Source organism: Xyrauchen texanus, chromosome 29 (genome assembly GCF_025860055.1).
Source record: "Xyrauchen texanus isolate HMW12.3.18 chromosome 29, RBS_HiC_50CHRs, whole genome shotgun sequence".
NCBI lineage: Eukaryota > Metazoa > Chordata > Actinopteri > Cypriniformes > Catostomidae > Xyrauchen > Xyrauchen texanus.
In genome coordinates this window covers 39,532,263-39,558,523 of record NC_068304.1, presented here as the reverse complement: position 1 = coordinate 39,558,523, position 26,261 = coordinate 39,532,263, and the positions used below count along the sequence as shown (strand labels likewise).

The 26,261-nt window shown below is 35.8% G+C and overlaps 1 protein-coding gene across 2 annotated transcripts; it reads right to left on the bottom strand.

Moving 5' to 3' along the window:
- Positions 1 to 19: 19 nt before the first annotated feature.
- LOC127622739 (carnitine O-palmitoyltransferase 1, liver isoform-like) lies at positions 20 to 26,261 on the bottom strand. 2 transcript variants are annotated; one of them, XM_052096805.1, is made up of 19 exons: positions 25,974 to 26,261; positions 24,104 to 24,265; positions 21,711 to 21,850; positions 20,850 to 21,021; positions 20,515 to 20,616; positions 18,830 to 18,967; positions 18,670 to 18,747; positions 16,358 to 16,465; positions 16,152 to 16,236; positions 15,712 to 15,907; positions 15,385 to 15,570; positions 5,819 to 5,924; positions 5,610 to 5,726; positions 5,272 to 5,436; positions 4,993 to 5,127; positions 3,298 to 3,450; positions 3,093 to 3,206; positions 2,920 to 3,012; positions 20 to 534 (listed from the first exon to the last, which is right to left on the bottom strand). In XM_052096805.1, the coding sequence occupies exons 2-19, from the start codon at positions 24,242 to 24,244 to the stop codon at positions 451 to 453; spliced, it is 2,313 nt and encodes a 770-aa protein (XP_051952765.1). In that variant the 5' UTR covers positions 24,245 to 24,265; positions 25,974 to 26,261; the 3' UTR covers positions 20 to 450. The 2 variants fall into 2 exon arrangements, with proteins under 2 accessions (XP_051952765.1, XP_051952766.1); XM_052096806.1 differs by lacking the exons at positions 24,104 to 24,265; positions 25,974 to 26,261 and adding an exon at positions 22,082 to 22,249.

Sequence of the window (26,261 nt, the reverse complement as noted above, 5' to 3'; positions counted from 1 at the left end):
GGCTCCGGTACATAAAACGTTAAACTTGAAGAGTTCCCTTTTAATACAGAATTCAGCATTTTAAAAACAATATGCACAAATTAGGTATTTACAGTCATTTGATAAAGACCCCAGAAAGAATACAACATGCTAAAAACTCCATATTTACCATTGAAATATTACATATTCAACTGTTTTCATGTTGTGTGCATTTTTGTCAGCAACATCAGTGCAAGGACTTTTCCTCTACGATGTCGAAGTGCAGAGATGCCTTTTTTTTTTTTTTTACAATAAATAAATAGTGTTTGCCTACTAAATAACATGTATTATGTAATATTTACTTCACACAGCCTCATGGTGCACAAGACGAGGTGTTTGATTACAATTGTTGTACAACCAGTGCTTTCCATTGGTCAACTTTGAAGTCGAGGCTTCCCGTTTGATTTTTGTTTTTATCTAATTAATTTGAAGTCACATTTTCTTCTCTTTCTGGTTGAATAGAGCTCTTATGTCCAGCATGGCCTGCTTGATGTTCTGCCCAAAGCGATACGAGTCCTGTGAATACAGAGAGAAAGATGGATGAGTACAGAATTATTTTACTTAAGCTTAACAACAGATTTGAAGAAGGTATGCCAAATGGTCTGCACTTATGTAGCGCTTTTTTTAACCTTAGCGGTTACCAAAGCACTTTACACTGCGTCCCAATCACCCATTCACACACCAATGGTGGCAGAGCTGCATGCAAGGTGCTAGCCTGCCATTGGGAGCAACTTGGGGTTCAGTGTCTTGCCCAAGGACACTTCGGCATGTGGAGTCATGTGTGCCGGTAATCGAACCGCCAACCCTGCGATTATCAGCCGACCCGCTCTACCACCTGAGCCACAGCCGCCCAAGTATGCCAACTTCTCAGTCATTTTTTCCACATTTAAAAAGTTTTGCTACCAAATGAATAAATTGTAATTTTGAAACAAATGTATAAATTCATGACCACACATGAGAGGAAGACTCCTGTCGGATCAGTAACCTTTTAAAAGCTGTTTCATTCTACACTGAGAGGGTCCCCTCATGGGGGCAGCCATATTATGATCACATGACCAGCTTAATACTACTTGCTTAATCTCAGTAATTGCCCTGTTATTGGACACTTCAACTCATGGATTAAATGAATCATGGCTGACTGAATAGGGAATGTTTACAATGGCATTTGGTTACTGAAAACGGATGCGCTTGAATGATGCCACTAGGTGCCAGTGCATCCAAGATGACATAAAAACAAAAATGACTGAGTGCACCTTTAAAGGGATAGTTCACCCACCATTTACTCACCCTCATGCTGTGATCTGTTTGACTTTTTTTCCTTGGGACACAAAAAGGAGATATCAGGGGTCTGGGTAACTCGGCGAATAAAGACACTGACTATCACCCCAGGATTAGCTGAGTGACTCCAGTCAGGTCTCCTAAGCAACCAAATCGGCCCGGTTGCTATGGAGGGTAGAGTCACATGGGGTAACCTCCTCGTGGTCGCTATAATGTGGGTCGTGTGGCGAGTTGTGCGTGGATGCCACGGAGAATAGCATGAAGCCTCCACAAGCGCTACATCTCCACGGTAACATGCTCAACAAGTCACGTGATAATTGGCGGTATCGGACGCGGAGGCAGCTGAGATTCGTCCTCCACCACCCGGATTGAGGTGAGCCACTACGCCACCACGAGGACTTGGAGTGCATTAGGAATTGGGCGTTCCAAGTTGGGGAGAAAAAAGGAGATATCAGGCAGAATGTTAGCCTAAGTTATCATTCACGTTGCATCTTTCTTTTTTTTCCTCCAGTGAATGAATCCTTTTCCATGGCAAAAAGAAAGTCATATGGGTTTGCAGCATCATGAGGCGGGTGAGTGAAAAAAAACCCTTATATGGCACATTTCTACAACCCAATGTTTTGTTTGTTAATTAAAAATGGTTTAACTGCACTTTTTATTATTATTCTTTGTCAAGTGCCTGAAAAATCCCTTGTGCCCATCATCTACTATACCACTTTAATGACATTTGCAGTTATTTTAGAACTATTTTCCCCCCAGGTTAAGCATTAGTGCAATGTCTAAAAAATGTCTGTGCATTATAATGTACTCGGAGAATAGCGTGAAGCCTCCACACGCGCTACGTCTCCGCGGTAACACGCTCAACAAGCCACGTGATAAGATGTGTGGATTGACTGTCTCAGACGCGGAGGCAACTGAGATTCGTCCTCCACCACCCGGATTGAGGCGAGTCGCTACGCCACCACAGGGACCTAGAGTGCATTACAAATTGGGGAGAAAATATTTTTTTTTAGTCTGATTACGGCACCATTTCACTCACTTTTGGCGCCCCCTGCTGGACATTTCCCTGGGAAACTGCAGCAAAACGTAATGAATAATTTTGCAAACATGTTGCCCCAGTCACGCAATGTTCATGCGATCAGGCTTTTTTCTTTTTTGTTGTAAAAATGCTTGTTCTGCCTTCCTGCTGTTCTGACTTCATTCTCAAAGTCTGACTCCCCCTACTCATGTTCTCCTCTCCCCTTTTTCCCATCCGTAGCTGTCTAATCACGAGTAGCTGTAAATGTTATCTTGGTTTTGTTATTAAACTACGCAGCTGTGGCTCAGTTGGTAGAGCGGGTCGGTCACAAATCGCAGGGTTGGTGGTTAAAATCCCGGCCCACATGACTCCACGTGCCGAAGTGTCCTTGGGCAAGACACCAAACCACAAGTTGCTCCCAATGGCAGGCTAGCACCTTACATAGCAGCTCTGCCGCCATTGGTGTATGTGTGTGTGTGTATGTGAATGGGTGCTTGAGTCACAGTGTAAAGCCCTTTGAATACAGTAAAGGTTAAAAAGGTGCTATATAAGTGCAGACCATTTACCATTAAACAGCCTCTGTGCAAAGTTTGGGATTTTCTTACTGTCTCTGGACTGGAGAACTTGCTGGAAATGTGGAATGTGATGAGATTCTCTCCAACAATGATGTATGAAACGCCATAACCATCATCGGCAACCTGCATATAAATTTCAATGTCAACAAAGAAACTGTTGTAATGACATACAGTTTACTGTAGGAGGCGTATGTAAGACTTACAGGCCCAAAACCGCCTCCCGCTCCCACATATTTTGGAAACTTCTGAATGTCAATGAGATTGAGCTGCTGTTGAGGGGTTTGACTGGTGGAGAGACGCCAGGGCTCAGACAAAACCTATTGAACAAGGTTGACCATGAGATTTGGCACAATGCAAATAGAAGTTTAGTTTGTCCAATTTGTAGTCATGATTCAGACTTGCTCGCACCTGTTTGAGGAATGGTGAGTCTATGTCCATCACTTTAGACACAATGTACAGGCAGAAGAGATGGCGGTCGATACCGGCTCCCGTCATGGCCAGGCGGTACATGTTCTGGTGCTTTTCAGCGGCTTTCTGGAAGAGTGCAAGCCTCTGCTCATTCTGACAAACATGAAAAAGGCCACAAAACTCAAAATCATTCACCAAGTCAGACCTTAAAACATTACTTAAATGCTTACGTGCATTTTGTTATGTTACAGCCTTATTTCAAAATGGATTAAATTCATTATTGTCATCATAATTCTACCCCATAATGACAACGTGAAAGAAGTTTGTTTGAAATCTTTGCAAATGTATTAAAAATCGCATGTACGTAAGTATTCACAGCCTTTGCTCAATAGATTGTTGAAGCACCTTTGGCACCAATTACAGCCTCCAGTCTTTTTGTGTATGATGCTACAAGCTTGGCAGTTTCTCCCATTCTTCTTTGCAGGACCTCTCAAGCTCCACCAGGTTGGATGGGGAGCGTCGGTGCACAGCCATTTTCAGATCTCTCCGGAGATGTTCAAGTCTGGGCTCTGGCTGGGCCACTCAAGGACATTCACAGAGTTGTCCCGTAGCCACTCCTTTGTTATCTTGGCTGTGTGCTTAGGGTCGTTGTCCTGTTGGAAGATGAACCTTCGCCCCAGTCTGAGGTCCAGAGCGCTCTGGAGCAGGTTTTCATCAAGGATGTCTCTGTACATTGCTGCATTTATCTTTCTCTCGATCCTGACTAGTCTCCCAGTTCCTGCCACTGAACATCATCCCCACAGCATGATGCTGCCACCACCATGCTTCACTGTAGGGATGGGATTGGCCAGGTGATGAGCGGTGTCTGGTTTCCTCCAGACATGATGCTCGCCATTCAGGCCAAAGAGTTCAATCTTTTATTCCTCATGGTCTGAGAGTCCTTCAGGTGCCTTTTGGCATACTCCAGGCGGGCTGTCATGCACCTTTTACTGAGGAGTGGCTTCCGTCTGACCACTCAACCATACAGGCCTGATTGGTGGAGTGCTGCAGAGATGGTTGTTCTCCTCTCTCCACAGAGAAATGCTGGAGCTCTGTCAGAGTGGCCAACGGGTTCTTTGTCACCTCCCTGACTAAGGCCCTTCTCCCCCGATCGCTTAGTTTGGCCGGGTGGCCAGCTCTAGGAAGAGTCCTGGTGGTTCCAACTTCTTCCATATATGGATGATGGAGGCCACTGTGCTCATTGGGACCTTCAATGCTGCAGAAATGTTTCTGTACCCTTCCCCAGATCTGTGCCTTGATGCAATTCTGTCTCGGAGGTCTACAGACAATACCTTGGACTTCATGGCTTGGTTTGTGCTCTGACATGCACTGTTAACTGTGGGACCTTATATAAACAGGTGTGTGCCTTTCCAAATCATGTCCAAATAACTGAATTTACCACAGGTGGACTCCAATCAAGTTGTAGAAACATCTCAAGGATGATCAGTGGAAACAGGAAGCACCTGAGCTCAATTTTGAGTGTCATGGCAAAGGCTGTGAATACTTTCCAGATGCACTGTATATATATTGAGAGTGTGAAAAATGTTTTAACAAGACTTTCTAGAAGTCCACAGATCTAAAAGTCGCCAAAGTTGGAGAAACACCCCTAAATGGCTGGTCATGTAAATAATCTGTAATATTCCATATAGCTCTCACCGTACTTTTCTTGTCCTCCATTGCTCTTACAAATGCCGTAGACTCGCAGGTACAGGAGCGCACGGTTTCTGTCCGGCCCTCACGGAACATGCGTGTCATCGATGATTCGTAAGTCAAACAGAACTCGCCTTTGTCCTACAGTGAAGAAATACAGATGTAATAAAATCATGAACTTCATTAAACAGTTGGTTTACAATATATAGAAACATATAGGCTGCTTCCAAAAGCTGGAAAGAGTCTTTAAAGGGGCCAAATGGGCTGTTCATGTAAGTAACATACCCTATAATGAGCCAGTTGCAGTGCCAGCTGGATAAAAGCATCTGGACTTGTTCTACATTTCTTTATCAGACCCTTTCCAAACTCTGTAAACAAACAGCCATGAAAATCCACGTCGTTTGCGATCTCCTTCGCAACCATGTATGAACCTTCAATAATCTCCTGGCACTAAAAGTAAGATAAGAGACTATAATCAGTTTTCATGGTACAGGCAATAAATGACATCACAGCTATCATAATATACAATAAATAATTTCCTATTGGATTAATCCCTCTCTCCAATGTTTAAAATACAATGTGCGGTCCTTAATCCAGCCTGAGATGCAAGGTACAAGTCATACCGATTTTGGAATGTCCCATTGCAGTCTGGAAGGGGGAGCCAGACCTTTGTTGACATCTCCTTTGCAATGACCTTCTTCTGTGTATCCCAGGTGAAAACAATCTGTAGCCAGTATATACTTAACAGAAAATGGAACTCTGTTATCAACTTCTGGCAAACGTTTTCACTCGAAAACAACTTTTGCATTTAAAATGATTATTATTTGTTTACCTCCCACATTTGTCCAATAATAGGGGCGTCAGCCCATGAATGTTCAGTGTTGATGCCCATTTTACCATTCTTGTAAACAATCAAATTGAAAGACTTATCAAACCACCTAAAGGGGAAGAGAGAAGCTGGTTGAGTTTGTGTCTGTGTGTGTTGTGGTTTGTAAACAGATGTATATACATTCACCTTCCCATGTCTTTCACTGTGAAACAGCAATTTACTACTTCAAGTTACAAATGTTAAACTTATCATACAGCTAACTGGTTGGTGACCGTGATTTTGTCTGATTGGATATGGTCCAGGAACAACATTTCCAATCAGATTTAAGGGTTGAGGGTTTGGTATTTAAGACCATTTCTTACAAAAGTAAAAATAGTGCTTGGTAAGAGAGATACTAAGTCATATTGATAAGATAATAGCCACAGTTATTAGATTCAAAGTCATAACTTTGACATAAAATGTCATACTTATGAGATTAAATGCTTGAGATTTAAAGTAATAAATTATGAGGTGCTAAACTATAATTATGATCAAGTAAAAATTAAGAGATAAAAAGTCATTTTTAGACACGAAGTTATAATTATGGGATTAAAAATCAAAATTATGAGTTAAAATGTCATAAGTATGAAATAGTAAGCCATAATTGATATAGGAAGTCAGAATTATGAGATAAAAAGTATGAGATAGTAAGCCATTATTGAGATAGAAAGTCAAAATTATGAGATACAAAGTTAAGTATGAGATAGTAAGCCAATATTGAGATAGGAAGTCAAAATTATGAGATGTATTTATTATTGAGATAGTAATAATTATTGAGATAGGAAGTCAAAATTATGAGATGGTAATTATTATTGAGATAGGAAGTCAAAATTATGAGATGGTAATTATTATTGAGATAGGAAGTCAAAATTATGAGATAGTAATTATTATTGAGATAGGAAGTCAAAATTATGAGATAGTAATTATTATTGAGATAGGAAGTCAAAATTATGAGATAGTAAGTATTATTGAGATAGGAAGTCAAAATTATGAGATAGGAAGTCAAAATTATGAGATAGTAAGTCATTATTGAGATAGGAAGTCAAAATTATGAGATAGTAATTATTATTGAGATAGGAAGTCAAAATTATGAGATAGTAAGTCAAATTATGAGATAGAAGTAATATGAGATAGTAACATTATTGAGATAGGAAGTCAAAATTATGAGATAGTAATTATTATTGAGATAGGAAGTCAAAATTATGAGATAGTAATTATTATTGAGATAGGAAGTCAAAATTATGAGATGGTAATTATTATTGAGATAGTAATATTATTGAGATAGGAAGTCAAAATTATGAGATGGTAATTATTATTGAGATAGGAAGTCAACATTATGAGATAGGAAGTCAAAATTATTGAGATAGGAAGTCAAAATTATGAGATAGTAAGTTATTATTGAGATAGGAAGTCAAAATTATGAGATAGTAATTATTATTGAGATAGGAAGTCAAAATTATTGAGATAGGAAGTCAAAATTATGAGATGGTAATTATTATTGAGATAGGAAGTCAAAATTATGAGATAGGAAGTCAAATTATTATTGAGATAGGAAGTCAAAATTATGAGATAGTAATTATTATTGAGATAGGAAGTCAAAATTATGAGATAGTAATTATTATTGAGATAGGAAGTCAAAATTATGAGATAGTAATTATTATTGAGATAGTAATAATTATTGAGATAGGAAGTCAAAATTATAAGATGGTAATTATTATTGAGATAGGAAGTCAACATTATGAGATAGGAAGTCAAAATTATGAGATAGGAAGTCAAAATTATGAGATAGTAAGCTATTATTGAGATAGGAAGTCAAAATTATGAGATAGTAATTATTATTGAGATAGGAAGTCAAAATTATGAGATGGTAATTATTATTGAGATAGGAAGTCAAAATTATGAGATAGTAATTATTATTGAGATAGGAAGTCAAAATTATGAGATAGTAATTATTATTGAGATAGGAAGTCAAAATTATGAGATAGGAAGTCAAAATTATGAGATGGTAATTATTATTGAGATAGGAAGTCAAAATTATGAGATAGTAATTATTATTGAGATAGGAAGTCAAAATTATGAGATGGTAATTATTATTGAGATAGGAAGTCAAAATTATGAGATAGGAAGTCAAAATTATGAGATAGTAATTATTATTGAGATAGGAAGTCAAAATTATGAGATAGTAATTATTATTGAGATAGGAAGTCAAAATTATGAGATGGTAATTATTATTGAGATAGGAAGTCAAAATTATGAGATAGGAAGTCAAAATTATGAGATAGTAATCATTATGAGATAGAAGTAATTATGAGATAGGAAGTCAAAATTATGAGATGGTAATTATTATTGAGATAGGAAGTCAAAATTATGAGATGGTAATTATTATTGAGATAGGAAGTCAAAATTATGAGATAGTAATTATTATTGAGATAGGAAGTCAAAATTATGAGATGGTAATTATTATTGAGATAGGAAGTCAAAATTATGAGATGGTAATTATTATTGAGATAGGAAGTCAAAATTATGAGATGGTAATTATTATTGAGATAGGAAGTCAAAATTATGAGATAGTAATTATTATTGAGATAGGAAGTCAAAATTATGAGATAGTAATTATTATTGAGATAGGAAGTCAAAATTATGAGATAGTAATTCATTATTGAGATAGGAAGTCAAAATTATGAGATGGTAATTATTATTGAGATAGGAAGTCAAAATTATGAGATAGTAATATTATTGAGATAGGAAGTCAAAATTATGAGATAGTAATCATTATTGAGATAGGAAGTCAAAATTATGAGATGGTAATTATTATTGAGATAGGAAGTCAAAATTATGAGATGGTAATTATTATTGAGATAGGAAGTCAAAATTATGAGATGGTAATTATTATTGAGATAGGAAGTCAAAATTATGAGATGGTAATTATGAGATAGTCAATTGAGATAGGAAGTCAAAATTATGAGATGGTAATTATTATTGAGATAGGAAGTCAAAATTATGAGATGGTAATTATTATTGAGATAGGAAGTCAAAATTATGAGATAGTAAGTCATTATTGAGATAGGAAGTCAAAATTATGAGATGGTAATTATTATTGAGATAGGAAGTCAAAATTATGAGATAGGAAGTCAAAATTATTGAGATAGGAAGTCAAAATTATGAGATAGTAAGCCATTATTGAGATAGGAAGTCAAAATTATGAGATGGTAATTATTATTGAGATAGGAAGTCAAAATAATGAGATAGGAAGTCAAAATTATGAGATAGTAAGCCATTATTGAGATAGGAAGTCAAAATTATGAGATAGGAAGTCAAAATTATGAGATGGTAATTATTACTGAGATAGGAAGTCAAAATTATGAGATGGTAATTATTATTGAGATAGGAAGTCAAAATTATGAGATAGTAAGCCATTATTGAGATAGGAAGTCAAAATTATGAGATGGTAATTATTATTGAGATAGGAAGTCAAAATTATGAGATAGGAAGTCAAAATTATGAGATAGGAAGTCAAAATTATGAGATAGTAAGCCATTATTGAGATAGGAAGTCAAAATTATGAGATGGTAATTATTATTGAGATAGGAAGTCAACATTATGAGATAGGAAGTCAAAATTATGAGATAGGAAGTCAAAATTATGAGATAGTAAGCCATTATTGAGATAGGAAGTCAAAATTATGAGATAGTAAGCCATTATTGAGATAGGAAGTCAAAATTATGAGATGGTAATTATTATTGAGATAGGAAGTCAAAATTATGAGATAGCCATTATTGAGATAGGAAGTCAAAATTATGAGATAGTAATTATTATTGAGATAGGAAGTCAAAATTATGAGATAGGAAGTCAAAATTATGAGATGGTAATTATTATTGAGATAGGAAGTCAAAATTATGAGATGGTAATTATTATTGAGATAGGAAGTCAAAATTATGAGATGGTAATTATTATTGAGATAGTAATAATTATTGAGATAGGAAGTCAAAATTATAAGATGGTAATTATTATTGAGATAGGAAGTCAACATTATGAGATAGGAAGTCAAAATTATGAGATAGGAAGTCAAAATTATGAGATAGTAAGCCATTATTGAGATAGGAAGTCAAAATTATGAGATAGTAAGCCATTATTGAGATAGGAAGTCAAAATTATGAGATGGTAATTATTATTGAGATAGGAAGTCAAAATTATGAGATAGTAATTATTATTGAGATAGGAAGTCAAAATTATGAGATAGGAAGTCAAAATTATGAGATGGTAATTATTATTGAGATAGGAATTCAAAATTATGAGATGGTAATTATTATTGAGATAGGAAGTCAAAATTATGAGATGGTAATTATTATTGAGATAGGAAGTCAAAATTATGAGATGGTAATTATTATTGAGATAGGAAGTCAAAATTATGAGATAGTAATTATTATTGAGATTGTTTTTTTGTTTTTATTGAAAGGATCCCCATTAGCTACAGCCGTGCTGCAGCTATTCTTCCTGGGGTCCTGAAAAATATGTACATTTAAAAATAAAACAAATAAATGGAAAAAAAAAAATTATTGAGATAGGAAGTCAAAATTATGAGATGGTAATTATTATTGAGATAGGAAGTCAAAATTATGAGATAGGAAGTCAAAATTATGAGATGGTAATTATTATTGAGATAGGAAGTCAAAATTATGAGATGGTAATTATTATTGAGATAGGAAGTCAAAATTATGAGATGGTAATTATTATTGAGATAGTAATAATTATTGAGATAGGAAGTCAAAATTATAAGATGGTAATTATTATTGAGATAGGAAGTCAACATTATGAGATAGGAAGTCAAAATTATGAGATAGTAAGCCATTATTGAGATAGGAAGTCAAAATTATGAGATAGTAAGCCATTATTGAGATAGGAAGTCAAAATTATGAGATAGGAAGTCAAAATTATGAGATGGTAATTATTATTGAGATAGGAAGTCAAAATTATGAGATGGTAATTATTATTGAGATAGGAAGTCAAAATTATGAGATGGTAATTATTATTGAGATAGGAAGTCAAAATTATGAGATGGTAATTATTATTGAGATAGGAAGTCAAAATTATGAGATAGTAATTATTATTGAGATTGTTTTTTGTTTTTATTGAAAGGATCCCCATTAGCTACAGCCGTGCTGCAGCTATTCTTCCTGGGGTCCTGAAAAATATGTACATTTAAAAATACAACAAATAAATGGAAAAAAAAAATTATTGAGATAGGAAGTCAAAATTATGAGATGGTAATTATTATTGAGATAGGAAGTCAAAATTATGAGATGGTAATTATTATTGAGATAGGAAGTCAAAATTATGAGATGGTAATTATTATTGAGATAGGAAGTCAAAATTGTGAGATGGTAATTATTATTGAGATAGGAAGTCAAAATTATGAGATGGTAATTATTATTGAGATAGGAAGTCAAAATTATGAGATGGTAATTATTATTGAGATAGGAAGTCAAAATTATGAGATAGTAAGCCATTATTGAGATAGGAAGTCAAAATTATGAGATGGTAATTATTATTGAGATAGGAAGTCAAAATTATGAGATAGGAAGTCAAAATTATGAGATAGGAAGTCAAAATTATGAGATAGTAAGCCATTATTGAGATAGGAAGTCAAAATTATGAGATGGTAATTATTATTGAGATAGGAAGTCAAAATAATGAGATAGGAAGTCAAAATTATGAGATAGTAAGCCATTATTGAGATAGGAAGTCAAAATTATGAGATAGGAAGTCAAAATTATGAGATGGTAATTATTACTGAGATAGGAAGTCAAAATTATGAGATGGTAATTATTATTGAGATAGGAAGTCAAAATTATGAGATAGTAAGCCATTATTGAGATAGGAAGTCAAAATTATGAGATGGTAATTATTATTGAGATAGGAAGTCAAAATTATGAGATAGGAAGTCAAAATTATGAGATAGGAAGTCAAAATTATGAGATAGTAAGCCATTATTGAGATAGGAAGTCAAAATTATGAGATGGTAATTATTATTGAGATAGGAAGTCAAAATAATGAGATGGTAATTATTATTGAGATAGGAAGTCAAAATTATGAGATGGTAATTATTATTGAGATAGGAAGTCAAATTTATGAGATAGTAAGCCATTATTGAGATAGGAAGTCAATTTTATGAGATAGTAATTATTATTGAGATAGGAAGTCAAAATTATGAGATAGTAATTATTATTGAGATAGGAAGTCAAAATTATGAGATGGTAATTATTATTGAGATAGTAATAATTATTGAGATAGGAAGTCAAAATTATAAGATGGTAATTATTATTGAGATAGGAAGTCAACATTATGAGATAGGAAGTCAAAATTATGAGATAGGAAGTCAAAATTATGAGATAGTAAGCCATTATTGAGATAGGAAGTCAAAATTATGAGATAGTAAGCCATTATTGAGATAGGAAGTCAAAATTATGAGAAGGTAATTATTATTGAGATAGTAATAATTATTGAGATAGGAAGTCAAAATTATAAGATGGTAATTATTATTGAGATAGGAAGTCAACATTATGAGATAGGAAGTCAAAATTATGAGATAGGAAGTCAAAATTATGAGATAGTAAGCCATTATTGAGATAGGAAGTCAAAATTATGAGATAGTAAGCCATTATTGAGATAGGAAGTCAAAATTATGAGATGGTAATTATTATTGAGATAGGAAGTCAAAATTATGAGATAGCCATTATTGAGATAGGAAGTCAAAATTATGAGATAGTAATTATTATTGAGATAGGAAGTCAAAATTATGAGATAGGAAGTCAAAATTATGAGATGGTAATTATTATTGAGATAGGAATTCAAAATTATGAGATGGTAATTATTATTGAGATAGGAAGTCAAAATTATGAGATGGTAATTATTATTGAGATAGGAAGTCAAAATTATGAGATGGTAATTATTATTGAGATAGGAAGTCAAAATTATGAGATAGGAAGTCAAAATTATGAGATAGTAATTATTATTGAGATTGTTTTTTTGTTTTTATTGAAAGGATCCCCATTAGCTACAGCCGTGCTGCAGCTATTCTTCCTGGGGTCCTGAAAAATATGTACATTTAAAAATAAAACAAATAAATGGAAAAAAAAATTATTGAGATAGGAAGTCAAAATTATGAGATGGTAATTATTATTGAGATAGGAAGTCAAAATTATGAGATAGGAAGTCAAAATTATGAGATGGTAATTATTATTGAGATAGGAAGTCAAAATTATGAGATGGTAATTATTATTGAGATAGGAAGTCAAAATTATGAGATGGTAATTATTATTGAGATAGGAAGTCAAAATTATGAGATGGTAATTATTATTGAGATAGTAATAATTATTGAGATAGGAAGTCAAAATTATGAGATGGTAATTATTATTGAGATAGGAAGTCAACATTATGAGATAGGAAGTCAAAATTATTGAGATAGGAAGTCAAAATTATGAGATAGTAAGCCATTATTGAGATAGGAAGTCAAAATTATGAGATAGTAAGCCATTATTGAGATAGGAAGTCAAAATTATGAGATGGTAATTATTATTGAGATAGGAAGTCAAAATTATGAGATAGTAATTATTATTGAGATAGGAAGTCAAAATTATGAGATAGTAATTATTATTGAGATAGGAAGTCAAAATTATGAGATGGTAATTATTATTGAGATAGGAAGTCAAAATTATGAGATGGTAATTATTATTGAGATAGGAAGTCAAAATTATGAGATGGTAATTATTATTGAGATAGGAAGTCAAAATTATGAGATAGTAAGTTATTATTGAGATAGGAAGTCAAAATTATGAGATAGTAATTATTATTGAGATAGGAAGTCAAAATTATGAGATAGGAAGTCAAAATTATGAGATAGTAATTATTATTGAGATAGGAAGTCAAAATTATGAGATAGTAATTATTATTGAGATAGGAAGTCAAAATTATGAGATGGTAATTATTATTGAGATAGGAAGTCAAAATTATGAGATAGTAATTATTATTGAGATAGGAAGTCAAAATTATGAGATGGTAATTATTATTGAGATAGGAAGTCAAAATTATGAGATAGTAATTATTATTGAGATAGGAAGTCAAAATTATGAGATAGTAATTATTATTGAGATAGGAAGTCAAAATTATGAGATAGTAATTATTATTGAGATAGGAAGTCAAAATTATGAGATAGTAATTATTATTGAGATAGGAAGTCAAAATTATGAGATAGGAAGTCAAAATTATGAGATAGTAATTATTATTGAGATAGGAAGTCAAAATTATGAGATAGTAAGCCATTATTGAGATAGGAAGTCAAAATTATGAGATAGTAATTATTATTGAGATAGGAAGTCAAAATTATGAGATGGTAATTATTATTGAGATAGGAAGTCAAAATTATGAGATAGTAAGCCATTATTGAGATAGGAAGTCAAAATTATGAGATGGTAATTATTATTGAGATAGGAAGTCAAAATTATGAGATAGTAAGCCATTATTGAGATAGGAAGTCAAAATTATGAGATAGTAATTATTATTGAGATAGGAAGTCAAAATTATGAGATAGTAAAGTCAAATTATTGAGATAGGAAGTCAAAATTATGAGATAGTAAGCTATTATTGAGATAGGAAGTCAAAATTATGAGATAGTAAGCCATTATTGAGATAGGAAGTCAAAATTATGAGATAGTAAGTCATTATTGAGATAGGAAGTCAAAATTATGAGATAGTAATTATTATTGAGATAGGAAGTCAAAATTATGAGATAGTAATTATTATTGAGATAGGAAGTCAAAATTATGAGATGGTAATTATTATTGAGATAGGAAGTCAAAATTATGAGATGGTAATTATTATTGAGATAGGAAGTCAAAATTATGAGATGGTAATTATTATTGAGATAGGAAGTCAAAATTATGAGATGGTAATTATTATTGAGATAGGAAGTCAAAATTATGAGATGGTAATTATTATTGAGATAGGAAGTCAAAATTATGAGATGGTAATTATTATTGAGATAGGAAGTCAAAATTATGAGATAGTAATTATTATTGAGATAGGAAGTCAAAATTATGAGATGGTAATTATTATTGAGATAGGAAGTCAAAATTATGAGATGGTAATTATTATTGAGATAGGAAGTCAAAATTATGAGATAGGAAGTCAAAATTATGAGATGGTAATTATTACTGAGATAGGAAGTCAAAATTATGAGATAGTAAGTCATTATTGAGATAGGAAGTCAAAATTATGAGATAGTAATTATTATTGAGATAGGAAGTCAAAATTATGAGATACAAAGTATGAGATAGTAAGCCATTACTGAGATAGAAAGTCAAAATTATGAGATAAAAAGTAATAAGTATTAGATAGTAAGCCATTATTGAGATAGGAAGTCAAAATTATGAGATAAGAGTCATAAGTATGAGATCAGAAACATGTCGTACTTGGCAAAAATCACGGTCACCATGAAGAACAACCTCCGACATTAGACATAAGAAATTTGCTACCTGTCATAGCACTTTCCATGCAGCAGAGATTTAGCGTAGAGGTCCAGGCAGCGAACATTCTCTGGATCGTATCCATGTGCCTCATCGTCCATGGTCAGGAAGAACGCTGCTGTCTCAATAGCCTCCAGAGACGCCCTGTTGACACTCTCACTAAAGTACTTTACACGAGCTGTGGCCCAGGGAACCCTGGAAGAAAGGTGAAGCCGATGATTGTGTAAGTGTGTATCTGATTTCTACCCTGTCCAATTTATAAAGCAAATTATGAATGGCAAGATGTATATTTGTGTAATAAATAGTCACATGACTGTTTGGCAATGCCATCCTCACCTGTTCCCAGCAGTAAGTGCGGCGAGTTTGAGCTCTCCAGGCTGAGGTTCAGACTTGTCATCAAGGATGCGTTGAAATTGCAGTTCCAGCTCTGTAGGCCAAAGGTGGCGACCTCCATAGTAGAGCCACACCTTAAAGAAACGACCTCGATGATAAACCACCAGGTGCTTCCTGTCTTTCAGGTGCTGCACAAAATCTGAGCATAAACAAAGTTCTCATTATTGCAAGGTTAAATGGGAATAGTTTGACCAAAAAGAGCAAGTTCTGTGATCATTTACCCTTATGCTATTCCAAACCCATATTAATTTTTTCCATGGAACACAAAAGGACCCATTTTTGCTTGACCCATTTCCTTAAATCTGAATTTAGCCATGACAATGTTGTAAAAAGCCCCAATAAAACACACGCACTGTATAATCTAGTATTATGTGAGTCATTACCAGTCTCAATGCCAGGGATACGGGTTGTGTTGAACATTCTTTCATACTGAAAGGAGCACATGGGCACAATGCCAAGAGCCATAAGCTGAGAAGAGAAGGATGATGAGCAAGCAAAAGAACAAATATTTTCATGATGTAGTTATTAAGGTTACGGATGGCAGAAAGTGAGATTTTCAGAGACGTTCAGAGTGATTGTGTATCTGTACCGGGGTAAGCTCTCCTCTCTCCAGCTTACGGCGATACCGCAGCATGGCATGAACTACATTTCCTGCGCGTGCAGCTTGTCTGTGTGTAGGGATCACGTAGAGAAAATCCTGATGGACAGAAAAAGGATTACAGATATGGACTGCATTCTAAAATAAAGCTTTTAAAAAATATAAAACAACCCCAAACAAATCTAAGGAGCTCTATTGAGGGTTCACTGCAAATTTGTCGGAAACCACTACACCACATGCCCACTCCAAGTAATGCCGTCGGATCATAAAGTGATTCTATTAATATTGCGTTTCTAGCGCTTTACATAGTATAGGGGGAATCTCCTCAACCACCACCAGTGTGTAGCATCCACCTGGATGACGTGACGGCAGCCATAGTGCGCCAGAACGCCCATCCACACACCAGCTATTGTGGATAGGAGAGAGTAGAGTGATGTAGCCAATTCAGGGATGGGGATTATTAGGAGGCTATGGTAGATAGGGGCCAATGGGGGGGAAATTTGGCCAGGACACCGGGGTTACACCCCTACTCTTTACTAGACATGGGATTTTTAATGACCACAGAGAGTCAGAACCTCGGTTTAACGTCTCATCTGAAAGGCTTTTGTACAGTATAGTGTCCCGGTCACTATACTGGGGCATTAGGACCCACACAGACCGTAGGGTGAGCACCCCCTGCTGGCCTCCCTAATACCACTCCCAGCAGCAATCTTAGTTATCCCCAGGAGGTCTCCCATCCAGATACTGGCCAGGCTCAACCCTGCTTAGCTTTAGTGGGAAACCAGGCAACAGCTGCCGCTAAAAGAGCTATTATAATCTTATGTAATCACTGTACGATTCATCTTAACTGTGCAGTTATAACAAAGAATAACCTTTTTAAAAATGATGTAACATATATCATATTATTAAACCAAAGATATAAATGGCCAAATTCTTTTTTCCCAGTTAGCTATAACCGGTTAGCCCATTAGCTTAGCATACCGCTAGCGTCTTCTCGTTTTCGTCATATTTCTCCTCACTATCGACGCCTGTTGATACGTTGGTATAATTGTATTCAATAGAACATTTAAGTTCCAGTATATATAAAGCTTCACTATGTAACTTTTGGATTTTACCGCCTCTAGCGGTTAAAAAAGTAAACCTAAATTATGCTAATGACATAAGTGGTGCTTCGGCTCTGCTCCTCTGCGCGGATGAATGTGGTTCGAAGCATCGGTGTGCACATGAATACAGGACATCTTATCAGAGCGAATGGACACATAATGAAAGAAAAGGACAAGATGGATATCCGAAAGCATGTCATCGGAGCAGGTAAGTGCCATATCTTACGCTGTTGTTTTGACTTATTGGAAACATTGATGTTTTGAAATAAATGACGTTACTATAGTTAGGCAACATTCGTTAACATCAGACGTATGGATTGCTAGTCTGATATGGTCAAACGTTGTAAAGTTTAATAACTGCAGGATATTCTGTCCAAATAGACATTTACTACCACAGTAGTGACTAATTTATAGATTATATGTTACCGACCAGCGGTCAACATCATTTCAAGACTCACATGTCGCCTTGGACTAAAGGATTTATTTATATCAATTATTGCCATTATAAAGAAAACTACACATGTGTGCTAGCAAGTGAAATATATAATTATTGTTTTTCACTGCACACACACACAGATGTGTAAGAAAAAAGTCATCTCTGGGTTGCTTTTAAGAGTTGTCGCCACATCTGGAAAGGACTTATGGAGAAAATGAATGGGAAAAACCGTTCCGGAACCAAGACGACTGAACGTGTGGGTGAGCACATTTCAGGGCTGGACTGGTAATCTGACATACCGGGCATTTTCCCGGTGGGACTACGCAGTTCCGGGGCGATCAGGGGACTGCCATCTGGACAACAGAGTGGGCCAGTGGGTCTGCCACAAAATGGACCGCGATAAGCTAAAACGTGTCGCCGCGTTATGCAGAACGGACCACAAAATGCCGCCACGATATGCAGAACACCCCCCTCCTCCCACACGGGGTTCAACAACTTTTGGCTCAACCCCTCAACTTTTGGGCCAGTTACTATGTAAAATCCCAGGCCGATTTCTCTTCCCAGTCCAGCCCCTGGGCACTGTTGTACTCTACAGCAAGTAGCAAATCAAGGTTCACAGCTGTGTTGTTAGGTTTAAAGGCATTTTGGCTGTTTAAAAAAAGGAGGAGCCCTTCAATATATCCCACCCCAACTTCGTTTTATAGGAAAACATCTTATCGCAGTGGCCTTCAAGTTCAAACTGCTCTTTGAAGCTCTCTGCTCACCATAGTGTAGAAGTTGCTGTTGACCATGATGGGATCGCGTCCTCTCAGGTAGATGTACTCCTCCCACCAGTCGCTCACCTGTCAACACACAATACCAGGCCTCTTATTTTCCAGTATTTTTAAAATAGATGAAGAAAAAACTTTGGCTTTGTTTACTTACATAATTCGTGGCCCACCAAGACTTGAGTACAAGATATTTTTGGAATTTGGGTGCGGGGTCCTTTTTGAAGTCATTAGCAACAGTCTCCATCTGTTTATATTGTTCATCATTCAGAAGAGGCCGAACTGATTCTAGATACTAAAACAGTAAGCCAGAGAGAAATCAAGGCCTATCACACAGACATTATGTGAAGGGAAATGGGCAAAGCAGAATGCAATGCCCCCGGACTGTAATAAGGAAGATTCCTGAGAAATGCAAGCTTGTAGTACCACCTGTTTACTCTAGGGGGCAGTAAGTGAAACTTCAGCTGTATGAGCAACACACAGTTTATACAGTGAACAAAACATCCAGACAGCAGACACACAAACATGCGTTACGTTCTTACATTCAAATCACCCGAAGGAGCACAAATCTGATCTATGGGATCTCAAGATGTGTTTAAAGTATTAAACTATATTTAACTTCACACAGTGACCTAAACATGTATGTTTATGACGCAACACACCCAAGATGCTACACAAGCATGTCTGACGCAGGTGTACATTGACGGTACTTAAACAAGCCATCATAATAAATCTCTGATTGATAAATTCACTTGTGTAATGGATTACTGTGAACTGTGTGTCAATGATTGACTTATGATCAATAATATGGTAGTAAACAATACATTGTATCTAAAGCTGATTATTGTCTTATCAATGATGAACTCTTCTGCCACAAGAATGTAAAGCATTTTAATCATCTGAATATTTTGTATTATATATATATAAATTTTGAATGCTTAAATATAATATTAAAGATGTAAAATTATTTCATCATTATAAATTGAATTATTGTTATATGAGGGGCTTTCTCAGCAAATATTTGTATATGCGATTAATCATGATTAATTAATCGGGACACCATGTAATTTGATTAAAATTGTAATCGATTGACAGCTATATATATATCACTGTATAAACAAATAAAAAACATAAAATATACAAAAATATTTTGCATTAAAAATCAAATCAAGCATTGTTTTGTGCAGTGTGACACTAACCCCCATTAATTTTTTTAACCTTTTTTTTTGTCTGAAATGTTCTTATTTTTCATGTTTATTCTCATTTTATTATAATTGCTGCATCACAGTAATATGAATCATCCTGCTCAAAAAAGTGATTTTTTTTCAGTATAATTAATAAAAGATACTACTTTGAAATTGTATTGAATACATGCTTTACTTATATAATTATTATTATTATTAATATTTTTTTAATTATTTTATGTTTATATGTATTTTATGTTAATATGTATAAACAAATAAAATAATAAAAACATTTGCAGTAAAAATCAAATCAAGCATTGAATATATATATATATATATATACACTGTATAAACAAATAAAAAACATAAAATATACAAAAATATTTTGCATTGAAAATGAAGCATTGCTTCGTGCATTGTGACAGTAGTGAATTAACCCCCGTTAATTTTAGACTAATAAAATAATTAATAAAAGAAGCTACTTTAAAATGTTATTGAATAAATTCTTTACAATTGGAAAAAATGTCTATTTTTTTATTGCAATAACGATTCATGTTTTTTTGTTATTTTAATTATTTTTTTCACATTCAATGCAAATGGTTTTGACTTGAAATATTTCCTGGACACATGTTCATGACAGTCTTTTAGAAGAGTTTACCCTGCTGATTGTGTCATCAATACTGGGTACAGGCAGATGAGGCAAAGACGCTTGAAAGCTGTAGAGCAACGGCCGGCGACCCGACAACAGCTTGACTAGACTCTGAAATACAAAAGGGAAGAATGTTTAGAGTTGCATATTTTAATTCACCTTTCCATATAATAAAGTTAACCTGCTCACGCCACAATGATCATGTAAATAAACAAATGACCAAATAAATAATGACTGCAATACCAAAAATGAATATTAAACGATAAATAAGTGTCCTATGAGACATACGCTTTCCAAATCTAGCCCCTTATCTGTTAGCTCTGTATTTTAATGGTATGACGCACCAGCCAGACTTTAGTAGAGAGGCTCATTTTGCCATGTGACTCAAAGATCCAGGCGTGATAGGACAGCAGAGCTTTCAGGATGTAACGGAGCAGAAGAATGACAGATAACCACACGCCCGTGGCGAACAGGATTGCACTCAACACCGTCTGAGTCTGAACGGTCATAAACTCACTACACAAATGAAATAAACAAGAAAATAAAAATTAGGCAAAAGCATGCAATCAATGACAGACAAAATGCATGTTCTCATTGTACTCAATATAGTATAATTTGCTTTGGATTTATATAAAATGACCAAATGACCAATAGTGCATTGATGTATCCGATGGTAGCGCTATGATACTTTGATTTACCATGGTACTGAATGATGACCTTATTCATGCAACATGGTATTTACATGAATCTCCAAGCTATTACAAAGAATACGATAGCACATGTCAATGGATGAAGAAAGTCCCGCCTTACAGGTGAAATAGCCAATCACCTTCTAGATACAGACATCACCTGTCAATCAACTCTAAAACACGCATGCGCATTAGCTATACAACCTGGGAAAACATGTGTTTTTAGCGTAATATGAGGTCAAGAAGCATCAATTATGATTCCAGTATTGTCAGATTTTATTTCTGATTTGACATGAATACTTCATACCGTTATAAAAGACTGTCCATCAATCCCTCACAGCCTTTAAAAAGGGAAAAGATAGTGCTAGCGTGAATAAGGTCTATAGGACTCAATGTTTCTGAGCTGTTTCGGTCATGCGTGACACTAGCTGTCGTTGACGCACCTGTGTTTCCAGGTAACCGACACGGTTGTACCTGATCTAAACAGAAGTTTCCATGAATCTGTAACTGAGTTACCTCACTGGTAGAGAAGTCTTGATCCTGTCAATCATGCCCATGGATGGATCGATCCTGGTGTACATCGTGCTCATTATCGCGATAACTACGATTAACCAGCTGGAGGGGCTGGCGGGGTACACACCTGTGAGTATACCGTTCTACACGACAGGATAAAATACAATAAAATAATGAGTAAACTCTACAGTTCACAACACTAAACACTGTATCAGTGTCAGCTGTACATGTTCACAGACAGGTAGATAGACAGATAGATATGTTAGACAGGTGAGGTCGAGACTGAAATACACTTCCTCCTAAAATGTGAAATAAGGAATGTTTACTTAAACAAGATTAACTCTGAAACTTCAGACTTTAAAGACCTAACTGACCTCAAAATTACAAATTCTCCCAGGAGGAGGAGACGGGGCACAGTGCCCAATTTGTATCAGCATGCCACAAGCTGAGGGACAGTGAAAGGTACACACACACACACACACACACACACACACACACACACACACACACACACACACACACACACACACACACACACACACATACACTCATTCACACACACACACACTACACACACACACACACAAACACAATGTGATGTGAAATAAATTTTAATGGTAATTTAGATATTATTACTAATAATTATATATAATATAATTACAGATAGATAGATAATTATATTATATACTGTCCAAGTTATTGGCAAAAATGTATTTTGCTTTTATTTTATTTATTGTATATGATACTTTGGCAACATTGTTTTTGAAACTTTCATGCCAATAAATTATTTAATTAGACAGACAGACAGATAGATATATAGATAGATAGATAGATATATAGATAGATAGATAGATAGACAGACAGATAGACGGATATATAGATAGATAGACAGACAGATAGACGGATATATAGATAGATAGACAGACAGACAGATAGATGGATAGGCAGACAGAGAGACAGACAGACAGACAGACGGATGGATGGATGGATGGACAGACAGATAGATAGATAGATGGATGTATAGGATAGATAGATGGATAGACAGATAGATAGATAGACGGATAGATAGATAGATAGATGACAGAGAGACAGACAGATAGATTGATTGATAGATGGATAGATAGATAGATAGATAGACAGACAGATGGATAGATATACAGATGAACAGATATACAGACAGACAGATAGATGGATAGGCAGACAGACAGACAGACAGATGGATGGATGGACAGACAGACAGACAGACAGATAGATAGATGGATGTATAGGACAGACAGACAGATAGATGGATAGATAGATGGATAGACAGATAGATAGATAGATAGATAGACAGACAGACAGACAGACAGATAGATGGATGGATGGATGGATAGATAGATAGATAGATGACAGAGAGACAGACAGAGATTGATTGATAGATGGATAGATAGATAGATAGACAGACAGATGGATAGATATACAGATGAACAGACATACAGACAGACAGATAGATGGATAGGCAGACAGACAGACAGACGGATGGATGGATGGACAGACAGACAGACAGATAGATAGATAGATGGATGTATAGGACAGACAGACAGATAGATGGATAGATAGATGGATAGAGAGATAGATAGATAGACGGATAGATAGATAGACAGACAGACAGACAGATAGATAGATAGATAGATAGATAGATAGATAGATGACAGAGAGACAGACAGATAGATGGATTGATAGATGGATAGATAGATAGATAGATAGATAGATGACAGAGAGACAGACAGATAGATTGATTGATAGATGGATAGATAGATAGATAGATGACAGAGAGACAGACAGATAGATGGATGTATAGGACAGACGAACAGATATATAGACAGACAGACAGATAGATAGATAGATGGATAGATAGATAGACGGATAGAAAGACAGACAGACAGATAGATAGATAGATAGATGTATAGGACAGACGAACATATATAGACAGACAGATAGACAGAGACAGACAGATAGACAGACAGATATATAGATAGATACCGGTAGATAGATGGATAGGACAGACGAACAGATATATAGACAGACAGATAGATAGACAGACAGACAGACAGACAGATAGATAGATAGATAGATAGATAGATAGATAGGCAGACAGACAGATAGATAGATAGGCAGACAGACAGATAGACAGACAGATATATAGATGGATAGACAGACAGACAGATAGAACAACTGAATAACTAATAGAAAGTAACTACAGATAGATTAAATGGACCGATTGAACATTCAAATGAACTATAGATAGATAATTGTTGTTGAACAAACAAACAAACTAACGATCGATTGACAGAGACAGACAGACAGGATCAAATTCATAGCTCATAAACCCATGGTCATGTACATCATAAACTCACCTTAAAACGTATGGCGCGTTTCGTCCATGATGTCACTCCAGACAGGTAGATGTGTTTGAGCACCTCACGGCTCAGCTGCAGGTCGATACCATCAGGTGTGACTGTGAACTGAAAGCCCACCGCCTGATGAGCCTCCGCCATTATACCGGCTCAAAGCACGGCCTGATGAATGAGACAGTCATGTTAAAGAATCTGGGGTGATTTAGCCTAGTGGTTTAAGATCTGGACAGGTAACCGTAAGGTTCAAACCCCACTAGGAGCCCTTGAGCAAAACAACCGGATAGTAGTATAATTAGTAAACATGGTTCTCAGCAGGAAACCAATGGAGTGCGTACTCCAGGTAGGGAAGGAGGTATTGCCCCAAGTGAAGGAGTTCAAGTACCTCGGGGTCTTGTTCACGAGTGAGGGGACAATGGAGCGGGAGGTTGGCCGGAGAATCGGGGCAGCGGTGGGCGGTATTGCACTCCCTCTATCGCACCGTTGTCACGAAAAGAGAGCTGAGCCGGAAGGCAAAGCTCTCGATCTACCGGTCAGTTTTTGTTCCTACCCTCACCTATGGTCATGAAGGCTGGGTCATGACCGAAAGAACTAGGTCACGAGTATAAGCGGCCGAAATGGGCTTCCTCAGAAGGGTGGCGAGCTTCTCCCTTAGAGATAGGGTGAGGAGCTCAGTCATCCGTGAGGAGCTCGGAGTAGAGCCGCTGCTCCTTTGCGTCGAAAGGAGTCAGTTGAGGTGGTTTGGGCATCTGGTAAGGATGCCCCCTGGCCGCCTCCCTAGGGAGGTGTTTCAGGCACGTCCAGCTGGGAGGAGGCCTCGGGGAAGACCCAGGATTAGGTGGAGAGATTACATCTCCACACTGGCCTGGGAACGCCTCGGGGTCCCCCAGTCAGAGCTGGTTAATGTGGCTCGGGATAGGGAAGTTTGGGGCCCCCTGCTGGAGCAGCTGTCCCTGCGACTCGACTTCGGATAAGCGGTTGAAGATGGATGGATGGATGGATAGTTTTCAGGATTTGAGAGGAGCAGTAGGGACCCTCTATTATGGGTACGGTCCTGCTTGTACTAATACTGTATATGCTACTTGTTAAATTATGCCATGTTATAACTAACAGATGTCTTTCATGGCTGTTGTCCTATTTGTGAAGTTCACTCGTTGAAACCTAATGATTTATGAACTGGAGAATAATTAAAATCCATGAACACTGCTGTTTAACCCTGGGCTGTCCCAGATAGAATGTCCCAGTAATAAATCTTCAAAGTCTCTTATAGTTTGTATGTCATGTACATGTTCAAGTCTTGTAAAATCAGTTTTACTCTTGGCTTTAAAACCTAAAAGGAAAATCGAAAGGAACTTATAATGTGTCACTCTGATGTCACATAGTCCATCTATTGCACACTGGCAAGCTTATGTTTCTTTTTCCATGTCATATGACTGCAGGCACAAGAACTGGGGCAAAGTTGAGCCGTCAGAAATAACATAGTAGCACATCGGAGTCACAGTGACACTGGTCAAAACACACGTGAACTCTGACGTGTGGCCTCCAGTTCAGAAGCATTTCCATGTCTTATAGAAAAGTATATACAAATAGATGTATAGAACTGATATTTAAAATGAGACCTGAAGAACCTTGAGATAATAAAATTTATAAGTAATCAATTAAACATGTCCAGTGTCTAAATGTTAACTAGAATGTAAATATTGACATTTTATACGCAGATTAATATTTCACTCTTGGACGTGCTTTAATCATAAAGTGTACAACTTTATAAGGCTGCAATATCAAGAGACATTAAATGGCACACCTGGATACAAACTAAACATAATTTTTGCCTATTAAGGACCTTAATGCGCATTATATGACTTTACAATACCTTCGATATGCAAGAGGTTGGTAAGTTGGTGTAATTTAGATGAAGCTCAATAGTTGAGAAGGTCCAACTTTTCATAGGAGAACTCTTGTGCCCTTCAGTTGACTCCTCAAGCACTCTGGGAGAAAATCTGTCACTAAGTCACTGTTTATGTCCTCTTCAAACACACTTTCTCCTCCCCACCTCCTCTTTTTTTTTTGCCTGTTGCTTGTTTGCTGTAAGTTTTTGCTGTATTCTCTTATACACGAAACTACCTGACCCTGTTGTATAGTGGCACTCATAACCTTTCTC